Source organism: Mustela nivalis (assembly GCF_964662115.1).
Source record: "Mustela nivalis genome assembly, chromosome: 7".
Lineage (NCBI taxonomy): Eukaryota > Metazoa > Chordata > Mammalia > Carnivora > Mustelidae > Mustela > Mustela nivalis.
This window is the reverse complement of record NC_139026.1, coordinates 107,958,518-107,973,689: the sequence shown is the minus strand read 5'-3', so window position 1 is coordinate 107,973,689 and position 15,172 is coordinate 107,958,518. Positions and strand designations below refer to the sequence as shown.

Here is a 15,172-nt window from a genome sequence, read left to right as displayed (position 1 = left end):
TATCAAAAACAAGATCTGTTTTGTAAGAACTGAATTGTGTCTGCCAGTGAATAAATTATTGTGTTTTTATCTTGGGTAATGAAAACAGTTTGCTTTCATAGGGAAATTAGGTTTATAAGTACCTTGCTTACACAAGTAGTGACTCTAAAGAGAACCCTTGTATATTAAATGGAAGTCTTTATAAAATGCACTTCAAATGCTCTTATTTTCTTAAGCTGGCAGACTGAATTTAATTACCTTTCTTTTTGATGTCTTGCTGAAGTAGATTATATTTTGATTTGCATAGTTGAAGTAATTTTTACTACTTTATCTTTGCATATATTTGTATTTATCCAGGTTATTTTGAGATCATTGATTACTAATATATTTATATTCAAGATTCAAGGGTATATTATCCCTGGGACCAAAAAAAAAAAAATAGGGGGGGCGGAGCCTGGGTGGCTCAATGGGTTAAAGCCTCTGCCTTCGGCTCAGGTCATGTTCTCGGGGTCCTGGGATCCAGCCCCACATCAGGTTCTCTGCTCGGTGGGGAGCCTTCCTTCCCCCTCTCTCTGCCTCTCTGCCTACTTGTGATTTTTCTCTCTGTCAAATAAATAAATAAAATCTTAAAAAAAATTTTTTTAATTGATGTTTTTCTTGCTTTAAGGAGAAGACAAAATCATATGAAACAAAATATATAGCTTCATGAATTGTTATATAGTAAACTTTGCTGTCATCACAATTCTAGTCAAGAAATAGAATTTTGTAAAGAAAAAAATAGAACTTTGTTAGCCACCCCAAAATTGTCTCCCAATTACAATTTCCCTCCCTCTCCTCAAAAATGACTACTTTGACCTTTGTAGTAAGTTCCCTGAATTTAAAAAATAGTTCTATCAGTCAACTGTGTATTCTTGCACACAAAGGTTTAATGTTTCCCATTTAAAAAAATTAAGAATGATTAATTTTAGAAAGCATTTTGATGATGTGCCATTGTACCCCTCGTGTTTATATCTTAAGTCAGATTTACCTATAGAAGAAAATTTAATAACTCTTAAGTTCTGATGCTTGAGAGCTTGTAAAGACTTGATGTAGTGACATGAATTGTTTTTCAGGGCGTCCTGATGTCAGAAGAAGAAGTGTTTGAACTTGTTCCTGATGATGAGCGACAGTGTTCAGCGTGCAGAACCACGTGTTTTCTCTCTGCTCTCACATGCTCCTGTAATCCTGAACGCCTTGTGTGTCTCTACCATCCAACTGATCTGTGCCCCTGCCCCATGCAGAAGAAATGTCTTAGGTATCCTTAAGTTTCTTGTAAAACTTGTTACTTCTTTTAAAAAACCGAGTGCACTGTTCTTTGTAATTCCCCTTTCCCAAGTGTGCACTGGGAACTTTTCTTTGTCTCTGCTTCCCTGCTGAGGACCAATCCTTTAAAGTTGGCCCTAAACTTGGCAACTAATGTTAGATATTTTTATCAGTTGATTTCACATGTTCCTTGTCTCTCCCTACATTAAAACTCTGTGAGTGGCTTTGATCTAAGACCCCATTTCCTTGGTCGTTTATTAAGCTGATTTTACTTAAAATTTATTTTAATGTTGTTGGTTTGCAACGTTTTTAATTTCTGTGTTTTTTGTTTATTTGTTTTGTTTTTCTTTGTGCTTAGATACCGCTACCCATTAGAGGACCTCCCTTCTCTGCTGTATGGTGTGAAGGTCAGGGCACAGTCCTATGACACTTGGGTCAGCCGTGTTACAGAAGCATTATCTGCCAACTTCAACCACAAGAAAGGTTAAGCTTTTGTGTGCATACACATTGAAAGAGGCCTTATTTTGTTTTATGTGCTTTTCCTCCAGTAAGGGAAAATTGTAGGCTTCATATGGGATTTGTAGCTAGTAGGTTGGTTAGTTTTCTACTTGAAAATTTTCTTTTACATAAATAGTTAATATAAAATGGGACAGACAACTAACTTACAGTAGATAACGTATTTTGGGGAGCCATTGTTACCAGTGGACTGCCACTAAAGGTTAGTTAAGAAAGAGGAATTACCTTCCTGGAGAGAAATTGTCTCTAAGGGTTAGAAATGGCACCTGTTCTTAAGCTTTTATTGCATTGGTGAGATTTTCACAGCTGCAGTGTTTCCACTAATAGATGGATGACTAACTTGAGAGAGGTTGGTGAGTATTTTTAAATGGCTTTTTATGTCTGTGGTCATAGTATGTAGCTTTGTTTTTACAGATTTGATCGAATTACGAGTAATGCTGGAAGATGCTGAGGATAGGAAATACCCAGAGAATGATCTCTTTAGAAAACTCAGAGATGCTGTGAAGGAAGCTGAGACTTGCGCCTCTGTGGCTCAGCTGCTTCTGAGCAAAAAGCAGAAGCATAGGTAAGACTAAGAAGAGTTCTCCAGTGGTTTCCTGTGCATTTTTTCGTTTTGCTTGTTTGCTTTTCTTTTAGAGTAAAAGCCAAAAGTGTAACTGGCCCCTCCCAATCTATCTTTGACCTCTTGTTGTGGCCATTTCTCTCTCTTCAGTTATGTCCCAATTTTCTCTCCTACTGCTCTCCCTTTTTTCTTGTTCCACTCTTGAGTCCTCTTCCCCTTTGAGCTTTTTAACACCAGGCATGCTTCTGCTTAGCGCCTTTGCACTTTGCTCTTCGAGCCCTCTTCTATCATATCCAAGTGGCTTGTTCCCTCACTTCTTTCAGTTCTTTTTCAGATCGCTGACACATTCTTCTTGAAGAGGCCTTCTCTGACAACGCTTTATAAAACTGCAACCTTCTTATTCTTTTCCTGATCTCTTTTTCTCTTAGCCCTGTCACGTCCCGATATACTGGTTTATTTATTATCTCCTCCTTTCTTTCCCAGTCCCACTAGACACCTTCTAGACTAGAATGTTGCAGACTTTTTTTTATCCTTTTTCATTGCTCTATTCTTGTGCTTAGAATAGTGTCCTGCAAATACTGGATGTGCAATAAATATTTGTAAATAAATAAATGATACTACATGCTGAAGGCAGGTGGCAGCAAAGACTAACCTTGATGGATGCTGGAGAGGCTGTATTTTTAAGAAGTGTAGAAGTTAAAAAAAAAAAAAGTGTAGAAGTACGCACCCTTGATTTAATGGAATTCACATGTGCTAAATGTTCTGTGGTATTGTTTCATATACATGCCAACACTTTCCTGAATGGGTTTTGCTATGGCCCTTCATGTTGGGTTCTAAATCACTTTGTACATTTTTTATTTACCATTTGATTAGAGAACTTTTCTTTGAAGCATTGATCAGGGAATTTTCACCTGTCATTGGGTCACTAACCCCCTTGGGGAATCTGACAAAAGCATACGGACCCTTTTCTTAGAAAAATGTATATACACATGCCATTCCGAATCCGTTTCAGAGGGGTTTATCATCCCCTAGCCAAGTTAAAGGCCCTTGTTCCACATTTTAAGGTTTTTGAGGTAGAAGATTTAATTTTATTAATAAACATAGTATTTTACTCTGAGGAATTTATTGATTGTTTAAAGTGCTCAATACTTGGAAGATTGGAGGAACTGTAACTTGGAGAGTTGAATCTTTGAGTCATTAACTAATGAGGGTAAAAACCTAATTTGGAAGTGATCGCCATTACAGTAGAACCTCTCAAACATTCGTATTCTGGGATTGCTTGGGTGAGAATTCTAGAGAGACTAGAAGCTCCTTTGCTATCAGGTGACTATGGATTTTTCTTACTTATGTCTCAATATTATTTCATATCAGGCAGAGCCCAGATAGTGGGAGAACTCGGACCAAACTGACAGTGGAAGAATTGAAGGCCTTTGTCCAACAACTTTTTAGTCTTCCATGTGTCATCAGCCAAGCTCGACAAGTAAAGGTGGAGTATTACATTCTTTTCTGGGGTAATATCCTTTGTAGTATGGGTTTCTGTTTTGGGTCAACAAAATAGTATGTCTAGACTAGCTTTTTGTTCCGTTTGTCACATAAATGGTGCTGTTTGAAGGTTTTCAGTAGGCAGTAAGAACCCCTGGTTTTGTTCTTAGCCTTTTATTCTCCTTTTCAAGTTCTGGAACCAATGTAGTTAGTTTAGAATTTTTTCCTACATTGATTTTAGATCGGAATCCTCATTTAGCACAGATGTAATTGAGATGCAAGAAAATAGTTAAAAGAACCTGAATGTATCAGTAAGTTACTAGTTCATGAGCTTTTAAAAATGTGAGCTCTGAAATTACTAGGGCCCTGATGGCTTCTTGAATATGTACAGTCTTAAAAAGTATATATCAAATATATTAATCAGCATAGTTAGTAATCCTCTGGTAGTTTGTGGTGGTTTGTGATTTGGCCATGGGCAGGGTATCTAAAATGGTTTTTATCAAGGTTATCAGCTTAGGCGCACCTAGGTGGCTCAGTTGGTTAAGCATCTGCCTTGGGCAGAGGTCCTAATCCTAGGGTCCTGGAATTGAGCCCCGCATGGGGCTCCCTGCTCATTAGGAAGCCTGCTTCTCACTCTTCCTCTGCCTGCTACTCTCCCTGCTTGTGTGCACTCTCTCTCTGTCAAATAAATAAAATCTTAAAATAAAGGAGGGGGGTATCCGCACGCAAAATCCAGTATCAGTTGTGTTTCTGCTGTTATTCTATGCCATGGGAGCATTTAGTAGTTGACCACTCTTTCCTTCCTGAGAGAACTTTCTTCTCTGAACATCTGGGACATCATTACACGTTCTGTTTTTCTTCGCTCATTCACAGTTCCTTCTCTTTGGTGTTCTTTGTCATTTGTTTTCTCCTTGGCTTGACTTCTGAGTGTTGGAGTATAATAGGAGTCTCAGCTCTTTTTTTAGATCCTGACATCTTACTTGTTCAGTGACATCAATATCACCTGTATCTTATTGATCCCCCAGATCACCAACTCTCAATGCTTTTGTTCTCTCCTACGGGCTTGTACATCCAGTTGTGTGCTCTGCTTATCCAGTTGTATCCCTCTGCCTATGACTAAAAGGCATCTTAAAAACCTTTTAGTGAATCAAATCCTTGATTCCTTTATTTCCCTTATAGCCCACATCCAGTCTCTAAACAAGTGTGAATATTCAGAATGTTTCCCAAAGTGAACCATTTGTCATCATCTCCATTGCTTAAACTGTGCTCTGAACTGCTAGATTCTGCCCCTTGGATTACTGTAATAGCCTCTTAACTCATCTCCCTTTTTCTTCTCTGGTCCTTGACAGTTTATTTTTCATTTGGTAGCCAGTGTGATCATGTAAAATGTAAATCAAATTATATCACTTCTCTGTGGTTAAAATTCTCCAGTGCTTCCCCAAAACCATTAGAATGAAATCTAAACTCCTATATGGCATTATGTAATCTGACCTCTGTTTATTTTTAAACTGCATTTTTCCCCTTTGCTTCCCATCATCCACTTTAGAGCAGGACGTTCCTCTGTGAAAGGTTGTGTGGTTATTATCCGCCCAGCCTGAACTGCTCTTCCTCCTAAGGTCCTCTAGCTCCTCATTTTAGTGTCAGTTCATCTCTTACCTGTGACCACCGTTGCAAAGTAATATGCCCGCCTCTCTGATCATTCTTTATTGTGTTGCCCTGTTTTATTTTCACAGCACTTAAAATTAACTGAAACATTTTCTATTCAGTGTCTGGCTGTGTATATGTTCCTTGAAGACAAGGACTTCGTTTGTTTCAGTGCTGTGTGCTTAGAACAGTGGCTGCATTGTAGTCCGCAGTCATTAAATATTGTTTGAATGAATTAATCATATTTTAAAAGTAAATGTGTAAGTAATTACAGAGAAGCATAATTATGTTCTTAACTAGTATATCTGGTGCTATAGTGGTGAGATTATTGGATTAGAATTATTAGTCTAGAATTTGATATTTTGCCTGAACTTATATCTATTCCATACTCATTTTGTATCTTTTAAATTTGTTTTTTATTTTTATTTTTTGACTTTATCAGAATCTCCTGGATGATGTGGAAGAGTTTCATGAACGTGCTCAAGAGGCCATGATGGATGAAACCCCGGATTCTTCCAAACTTCAGATGTTGATAGACATGGGCTCTAGTCTCTATGTGGAGCTACCTGAATTAGCCCGACTAAAGCAAGAACTACAGCAGGCTCGATGGTTGGATGAAGTAAGACTGACCCTGTCAGATCCACAACAGGTCACTTTGGATGTCATGAAGAAACTGATAGACTCTGGGGTGGGGTTGGCCCCCCACCATGCCGTGGAGAAGGCAATGGCTGAACTACAGGAGCTCCTTACAGTCTCTGAGCGATGGGAAGAAAAGGCTAAGGTCTGCCTACAGGCAAGGTGAACACATATATTGGTGACTGTTGCCTCTTTAATAACTAATGGTAGAACTGAAGGATGAATTTAAGTATCTGTTTCATTAAATATTTAGTTAGATGTTTTATGCCTTCCCTGACCAGTCACTAAATTATCAAATAAGTCTGCATATAAACAGTTTCAAATATTGTGTGCATGTTCCTGCAGAGTACTTTGCTAAGTAGTTTAAGTGAAACAAAGTAGTATTTTGTTTAGAACCTTCTCATTACCTATACTATAGTTCAGAGCTAAGAAATGTAATGCTCACTGCAATATGTTATTGTTAACTGAGAGGTACAGAAAAATGCTATAGCAATTCAGAGGAGGAGAGGTCATTTTTAGCTCTAGTGGTCAGGAGAGAAGCTTGAGAGAAAATAAAGAACTTAGGTAAAGCTTTGAAGCATGAGTGGGATTGAATGGAAGGAGAGTAAGAAAGATCCAACTAATAAGTTTAAAGAATACTTAGGGTGTGTTAGGTGACAGAAGTTAAATGGGCTTTGTTTGAGTAAGGATTTATGTAGGAAAGTAGTGGGAAAGGGGAAGCAAGAAAGACAGGAGACCATTACACAGTTGCATTAGCATTGGTACCCTCATTGGATTTGCAAGATTTCAGTAAACCATTCACCATACTTGATTGTATATCAGCTAATTAGACTGTAATGTTCTTTATGAAAGTATTTCTTCAGCTAAAATTAAGACCTATAATTTCTTTTGTGAGGATGAGAAACCTGGCATACTTAAAGCCCATAGTTACTAAATAACACAACTTTTCCTGTCAATTGCAACAAAAATAAGTGGCTGGCAAAGTACTTAAGTACACGAAGACTCCGGAATGAAGTGGAAAAGGCTTTAAATTTGAGCTATGTTGGGACACCTGGGTAGCTCAGTCGGTAAACCATCTGCCTTTGGCTCAGGTTGTGATCCCAGGGTCCTGGATTGAGTTCTACATTGGGCTCCCTGCTCAACGGGAAGTCTCCTTCTCCCTTTGCCTGCTGCCCCCGCTCGAGCTTGCTCTCTGTCTCTCTCTTGCTCTCTCTGGCAAATAAAATCTTAAAAAAAAAAAAAGTCCATTGTAAGACCTCCAGAGAGATGATAAATAAAGAAATAGATTTGAGCTGTGTTATATAACAAACATAGTTCTGTTTAACCGAGAAAAGGCTGGATATATTTTTGCTGGATATTTTGCTGTCTAGTTGTCATGGGGAATACATACTAAAATGTATCTATAGCTTTTCCTGTTTGAAACCTTCAAATTATTCATGGCAGTTCCAGGAGCATAGTAAATGGGAAAAGCTAAATAACTGGAATGCAAAACCTGTTTTGATACACCTGATGCAACTTAGAGTAGTCTACAGAATGAGATTTTGTTGGTAGTAGTATTTGAAGACTTTTTTCCTCTCATTTTCCACATTTACCAGTCACTAAGTTTTAAGGAGCTCACCTGTAAAATGTCTCTCGAATCTGTCTTCCTCAACTCCATTGTCACTGACCTAAGTGTGGGGTTCTTGTATTTTCCCTTAATCTTTGCAATTCAGTATTTATGGAGTACCTACTACATGCCAAGTACTATTTCTTTTTTCTTTTTTTTTTAAGATTTTTATTTATTTATTTGACAGAGATCACAAGTAGGCAGAGAGGCAGGCAGAGAGAGAGGAGGAAGCAGGCTCCCTGCAGACTCTGAGAGCCCGATGTGGAGCTCGATCCCAGGACCCTGGGATCATGACCCGAGCTGAAGGCAGAGGCTTTAACCCACTGAGCCACCCAGGCGTCCCCCCCAAGTACTATTTTTAAGTGCAGTAGAGATAGTAGGGGAAAAGACCCACAAAGTCCCTGCTGTACAATAGAGCCAACATTCTAGTGGGGAGAGACAGGTGAAAAGTGAGTGAATGAATGTTTGAATGAACTTCAGATAATTAGTGTCATGAAGAAAATAAAATTAGTAAGAAAATAGAGGAAGAGGGCTTGGTGGGGATAGTGGGAAGTGGAATCTTCTTTGTTTTCTAACTTCTGTTGAAGTTAGATTTCTGAAACACATCTACGTCACTTCTGGGGATCCTTCCATCACCTGCCAAGTCAGTTTAGGTCCCCCTGCTATTATATTTTGATAGATGTATTTTTGGCCTTTTGGATTGGTTAACTTCTGGCCGCTGTTTTCTCAATATCCTGCTCCTCTGCTTTTGGCCTTCTCTCCCTGCCTCTTGAATAATGTCATTCCTCAAAATTCTGGCCCAGACCACTTCTTTTTTCACTCTGTACATCTCCCTGGAAATTTCTTCTTATTTTCTGGCTCAGTTGGCCATCTGTATGCTAATTAACTCCAAATTCTTATCTATAGCACTGATATTTTTTGTAGATACTGTCTGCCTATTTGGTAATTCCATTGGATGTCTTGTTGGTACCTCAGATTCCACATATCCAAAATTGGATTCATTAACTCTTTCCCATCATCTTGTCCTTTGTTCCTTTTTCCTTTGAATTAAACCATTGTTTTTTCTCCTTTAAACAAGCTTTGGAAATTACCTTTGACCTTTCCATTTCCATACCCTCAACCTTAGTTAACTACCAAGTCACATTGATTATATTTCCTTGATGTTTTTCACTTTCATTCTTCTTTGGGGTACTGGCATAGCTGGCCTAAATCATAGCCACAGGCTCTGGGACCTCACCCTGCTCTCTTCATTCTCTGCACTGCAACTAGTATTTTCTTAAAAGACAGGTGTAGTTTTTTTCACTCCTTTGCTTAGAGCCCTTCACTGTTTCCTATTCCCCTGGGGATGACATTTAGAGTCCTTCATCTAATTCATAAGGCCATCTTGTAATCTAGCCCTTTGCTTAAGCCTCATCCCTTGCTAGTCTTCCTTTGCATTCTGTGTTTCAAGTGTCATGATCACCCGGTTTTCCTCAGACATGCCATGTTCTTTCTTGTCTCTGGGCCTTTGCATGTGCTCATTTTCTCCTCTGGAACACTTCCCTTCTCCCCATCCCCTGTGGTATACACTTACCCAGCCTCTGGTCCCAGCTTTCCTGACTCACTCCTATTCAGAAAGGCTAAGAAAGCTTAGGCGTCACTTCTGGGAATCCTTCCATCACCTGCCAAGTCAGTTTATGTCCCCCTGCTATTATATTTTGATAGCATCTTAACAGTGCTATGAATAATCCCCCTCTAACACCACAAGATTAAAATGTTTAATGAGGCAAGGGCTCTGTCACTCTGTCACTCCTGTGTATTAATAGTCTCTAGGAACTAGCACCGTGCCTAGCACGTGGTAGGATTCATGGATAATGAAACTGTTCCCACCCTCGGTAGCTTCCTATTGCTTCCATGGTGAAATTTATGGCTCTCAAAATCTCTTACATCTTTCTTTCCTGTCAAAATCCCCCTACTTCTTGCTCTTACTCCTGCTCCTACCTCACTCCCGTCCTCACACTGGACTACTAACTTTTTTTTTTTTTTTTAAGATTTTAGTTTTTAAATTAAAAAAATATATAATCTCTACCCCCCCCCCCCACCAAGTGATACTTGAACTCATGACCCTGAGATCAAGAGCTACATGCTGTACCCACTAAGCCAGCCAGGTGCTCCTGGACCTCTAACTAATTTTTAAACATTTCTTCATGTCTTTGTTCATTATATTCCTGGGGTTTTTTTTTTTCCTTTAACCTTTCACTTGAGAAAATCACACTTCTTTTTTAAGCTTTGGCTCAAAGCCTTTCTCAGCTCCTCTAAGCAGAATTAATCACAACTTCCCATAGTGGTGAGCCTAAAATGATTTGCTCTTTGTCCCCAGTACAAGTTTAATTCTTACCTTGTATTCTGATTCATTGAGGATAAGGTCTATTTTATTCATCTTTTAACTAGGTGATATTGAATGTGGTTGAATTAATTCCTGGACTTAGAGACTATTCCTGGACTCCTAGACTATTGCTTTCCACACTGCTGTCTGACACGCATCTCTGACAATTTCAGATATTGTGGAGAACTAACATAGATGCAATTTAGTGTAGTGAAAAGAGCAAGGTATCTGAGACTCATTCTGAATCAGTGTTTGAGCTGTGCCATTCACCGTATTAAATGGTTTTAGGAAAAAAAATAATTTTTGAGTTAAGGTTTTCTTATTTGTAAATTGGAAATTAAAGTAATAGCTGCTTTGCCTCCCTTATAGGATTGTGGTAAGAACTAAATGAAATCATATATATGAAATTTCTCTGCATGTTCTAATTTAAATGTTGGTAGCGTTTTGACTTTTCCTTATGCATCTGCCCTGTCTTTGTGGTTTTTTTAAGACCACGGCACAGTGTGGCAAGTTTAGAAAGCATAGTTAATGAAGCCAAAAACATTCCAGCCTTTCTACCCAATGTATTGTCCCTGAAAGAAGCATTACAAAAAGCTCGAGAATGGACAGCTAAAGTGGAAGCTATTCAGGTAAGGAGCCTCTTGAATTATCCTACAATTTTGGTAATGCTATCTCACAGATGAATCCTTTAAGCCTTTAATTCTTTAAAATAGAATAACCTTAATAAAATAATGGTACTTAAAATTCAGTTGTTCTTCCATCTGATTCTGTCATTTAGAATAAATATTACCTATTTAAATGTTACTTCTCTGGACTCCCTGCTATGAAAGATGGCGGAATTAGCTATTTATTTAACTCCTAGCAATAGGGAGTTTATTCCCTGCTGTGTTCTTTGAATCTTTGCCATGTGTGCAAATAAATTTTAAAATAGGCAGAAAAAAGAAAATGAAATTAAAATTTACCGAACACCATAACACTTATAATAGATATTATTCTAGTTGTTTGGGAGTAGAAATGTGAGGGAAGGATGTAAAGATAGTACGCTGGCACTCAGAAAGACATGTATTATATATTTTAATTTAAAACAATATATAACATACCTCCTGAATTATAAAAACCTTGCAGCATTTCATTATTGAGTATGTATATACTTTTTTTTTTGTATGTACTCTTTATTGTAGAACTATATCCAAAGAAAAGGAAACCAACTCTTTGCTGTCCCAAGAAAGAACATACTCTAGGTGTCAAGTTCTAATGACTTTTGTTTTAGTTTATTTTCAGTTAACTCTTTCTGGGAGCTTCTTAGCTGTGCTCTTTCTATACTATTGTTAAAATTATCTGTATTTTCCAAACTAAGGATTGCTGGAGGGGAAATGGGTGGATAGGGAGATAGGCTAAATGGATGATGGACATTAAGGAGGGCATGGGTTGTGGTGGGCACTGGGTGTTCTCTGTAAGTGATGAATCACTAAATTCTACTGAAACCAGTACTATATTATATGTTAACTAACTTGACTTTAAGAAATATTGGAAGAAAAAAAATTATCTCTGTTTTCATCAGGACAGCTCCTCTGTTTCATCTTTTTTTTTTTTTTTTTAAGATTTTTTCATTTATTTGACAGAGATCACAAGTAGGCAGAGAGGCAGGCGGGGGGAAGCAGGCTCCCTGCTTAGCAGAGAGCCCGATGCAGGGCTCGATCCCAGGACCCCAAGATCATGACCTGAGCCTAAGGCAGAGGCTTGACCCACTGAGCCACTTAGGCACCCCATTCTCTGTTTCATCTTTAACCCATTTCAGGAGGTTGGTTGTCCTCAAATATTTGATTACCCTTAGTTGGCTGTAAGTCTACAAGATGGCTGTCTTGTGTTTCCTCTGTAATTTTGAAGGACTTGTCCTCCGCCAAGCCCTCCTTTCATTGGGAAGACTTGACTCATAGGATCTAAGTAAGTGGACAACTTCTGTTGACAGGCATACTCTAAGATACAGAGCTTGGGAACAGGCTAAGTCAAGCCTTAGCCAGAAGGTCTTTCGTAGTCAAATGGCTATAGTTGGGTACAAGAAGGGATAGCAGTAAACATGGTATTTCTCAGTTGTACCTATTTGAGCTTTCTTTTCTCTTTCATATACCTGTCTGTTCTTTAATCCTAGTACCACAGTGATTTAATTATGCCATTGTAATATCACTCAGGGCTAGAACCTTCCCATTATTATTACTGAAGATTAACTTAAGTTGGGGTGCCTGGTTGGCTCAGTTGGTGGAGCATGTGACTCTTGATCTTGGGATTGTGAGTTCAAGCCCCACACTGGGTGTGGAGCGTACTTTAAAAAAAAAAAATCACTCAAGTTTTTTGTCTGTTTTTCCAAATATTCCAGTATAACTTTCAAAATGAATTTATAGGCAAATGAATCAGTTAACATAGGAAATAACCTTTTATTGCAATGTCTGTTTATAGCATGTAACTATGCCTTTCCTTCATTCAGAGCTTCTTAATAACAATGAATGTTAAGGGCATGTATACAGTTTCTTAGACTATGTGTCTGTCTGCCTGGAGATTCATCCAGTCTAAGGTGTTACTCTGAATTACTGCCTGTTGGCTGCCAACCCACTGCAGGTGTTCTTGCCAGATCCCTGAAATGGATTACTTGTTAACCCTCTCACCTCTTTATAATGATTTCTTTAGTGAACTTAAAGCAGTAATAGTTCGAAAAACAGTAATTTCATTATATGGAAATATTAAACCATTGTGACTTAGGCAAATATCTGTTCTCATCTGTATTTATATAACATAAAATGGAGGTGGCTATCAGCACCAAAATACTGCTCTGTAGTCATTGGGAAAGTTTGAAAGCCTTTGAAATAGGAGAAATTATGGGTGTTCTTTTAGTGGAGTACTGGAAGTTTTCTGGAGAACTCTCCAGGATCATCTTACTCTATGAGTGCATGCTGTGGATTTTTTTTGACCAGGCTATTTTACAACTTTGCAGTTATTAAAAAATTAGAGTACTACAAATGAATTGTGTCCATAGAAAGACAGTTAAATTTATAATGAAACAGTTGATTTCTCCATGCTAGAGAAGATGAATTGTCCTATATGATATTAAGTATGTTTCCATCTGTTAGCAAATTTCCTGATTGTATTTATAAATGTCTTTTTTTTTTAAGATTTATTTATTTATTTTAGAGAGAGAGAGTGTGTGAATGGGGGAGGGTCACAGGAGGAGAGAGGAAGCAGACTTCCTGCGGAGCAGGGAGCTGGATGTGGAGCCTGATCTCCTAACCAGGAGATCATGACCTGAGTTGAATCCAAGTGTCAGATGCTCAACCAGTGGAGCCACCCAGATGCCCCTGTGTCTGTTCTTTAGATTATCTTTTGAACTGATTTTTACATCTTGACTGGCTCCCTCGTTGATTAATAAAAATCTTTGACAGAATGAATTTTCAGACTTTTAAAAAAGGACATTGGAAGCTCTATTAGTTCAAGAAATAGAACTAGGTTTAAAGAACAACATTTAATAAAAAAACTCAATGCTAAATTCTTTGTAAGATCTTCTGACCAATATCACTAGACTCCATAAGAAAGTGCAAGTCATGTGAGAATGCACTTTTGTGTTTCAGAGTGGCAGCAACTATGCTTACTTAGAGCAGCTGGAGAGCTTATCTGCTAAAGGGCGACCTATCCCTGTGCGTCTGGACGCGTTACCCCAGGTAGAATCACAAGTGGCAGCTGCACGGGCATGGAGAGAACGGACTGGGAGGACCTTCCTTAAGAAGAATTCTAGCCATACCCTGTTGCAGGTAAAGAACAGTTAGTAATTTAATACCCTTAGGTAGGAGTTTCATTGGTGAAGGTTATTTTCAATTTATCTGGTCATGGTTTTATAAGTGATTCTTATTAAGTGATACCAAATGTTGACTGGAAATCTGTTGCCTTACGCAGATTTATCCACAGTTCATCTTGTACTGCATCCAGAAAAAGGAATCAGCCTGGATCTTATCTCTGTTACTAATGGATTCTGTCCTTGAAATATCTTACACGTGTTACCCTTTTCATCTTGAGCAGTTGAAACGCCCTAGTAGTTAAAGAGCATAGGCTTTGGAGTAAGGTACTTCATGTTGAGGACTGGCTCTCTAATTGCTAACCCTGTGTCCTTGGGCAAGTTGTTTCCTCTCCGAGCCTTCGTTCCCCAGTTTGTAAAATACAGGTGATACACCTACAAAAGGAGGTTGTGAGGATTGCATTAGGTGTGTGTAGAAGGTACATAAGAAGGTGCCTAGGACAAGATGAGTGGTCAGTAAATGGTTCCTTTTTATTATTTTCAGTTTTAAGATTTTTTTTTTAAAGATTTTATTTATTTATTTGACAGCGAGAGATCACAAGTAGGCAGGCAGAGAGAGGAGGAAGCAGGCTCCCCGCTGAGCAGAGAGCCCAATGCAGGACTCGATCCCAGGACCCCGAGATCATGACCTGAGCTGAAGGCAGAGGCTTAACCCACTGAGCCACCCAGGCGCCGCCCCAGTTTTAAGATTTTTTTAAAAGCCAAGACTCAGTGTTTGGTTTTATTTTTGTAGGTGCTGAGTCCCCGGACTGACATTGGTATATATGGGAGTGGTAAAAACAGGAGGAAAAAAGTAAAAGAACTAATAGAAAAAGAAAAAGAAAAGGATCTGGACCTTGAGCCTCTGAGTGATCTGGAGGAAGGATTGGAGGAAACCAGAGATACAGCTATGGTGGTAAGAAATTATGTAATGCATTCTGAGTCTGCATCGTGAATATAGAATTCTATAAAGCTATTAGATTTGCTGGTTTTATGTTCTTAACTATTTTTACTTTTATCTTTGGCTTTATAGTAAAATATTTCATTTTTATAGATTTATAATCCAAGTTTATTAGTCTGCTCATTCCCTGTGAAACTGTCTTTTCCATATCTCTGTTCTTTTTTACTATTTTAATAGTCGTCTAATATTTCATCAGATTGTCCATAATTTATTGAACACTTCTCTGATACATCAAATACTTTATTACTCTTTGCTATTATGGATAATATAAAGTGAAAATTCTTTATAAAGTCTTTTATAAA

The 15,172-nt window shown here is 38.3% G+C and overlaps 1 protein-coding gene across 9 annotated transcripts in view; it reads left to right on the top strand.

Annotated features, from left to right (window-relative positions):
- Positions 1-15,172, top strand: part of KDM5A (lysine demethylase 5A) — a 94,891-nt gene that overhangs the window by 57,673 nt on the left and 22,046 nt on the right. For all 9 annotated transcript variants that reach the window (XM_082738013.1, XM_082738017.1, XM_082738016.1 and 6 more), the window contains 8 exons: positions 1,092-1,273; positions 1,640-1,764; positions 2,212-2,362; positions 3,731-3,845; positions 5,928-6,283; positions 10,583-10,721; positions 13,710-13,889; positions 14,664-14,825. In XM_082738013.1, the coding sequence (XP_082594139.1) occupies positions 1,092-1,273; positions 1,640-1,764; positions 2,212-2,362; positions 3,731-3,845; positions 5,928-6,283; positions 10,583-10,721; positions 13,710-13,889; positions 14,664-14,825 (1,410 nt within the window). The remainder of the gene's footprint in view (positions 1-1,091; positions 1,274-1,639; positions 1,765-2,211; positions 2,363-3,730; positions 3,846-5,927; positions 6,284-10,582; positions 10,722-13,709; positions 13,890-14,663; positions 14,826-15,172) is intronic.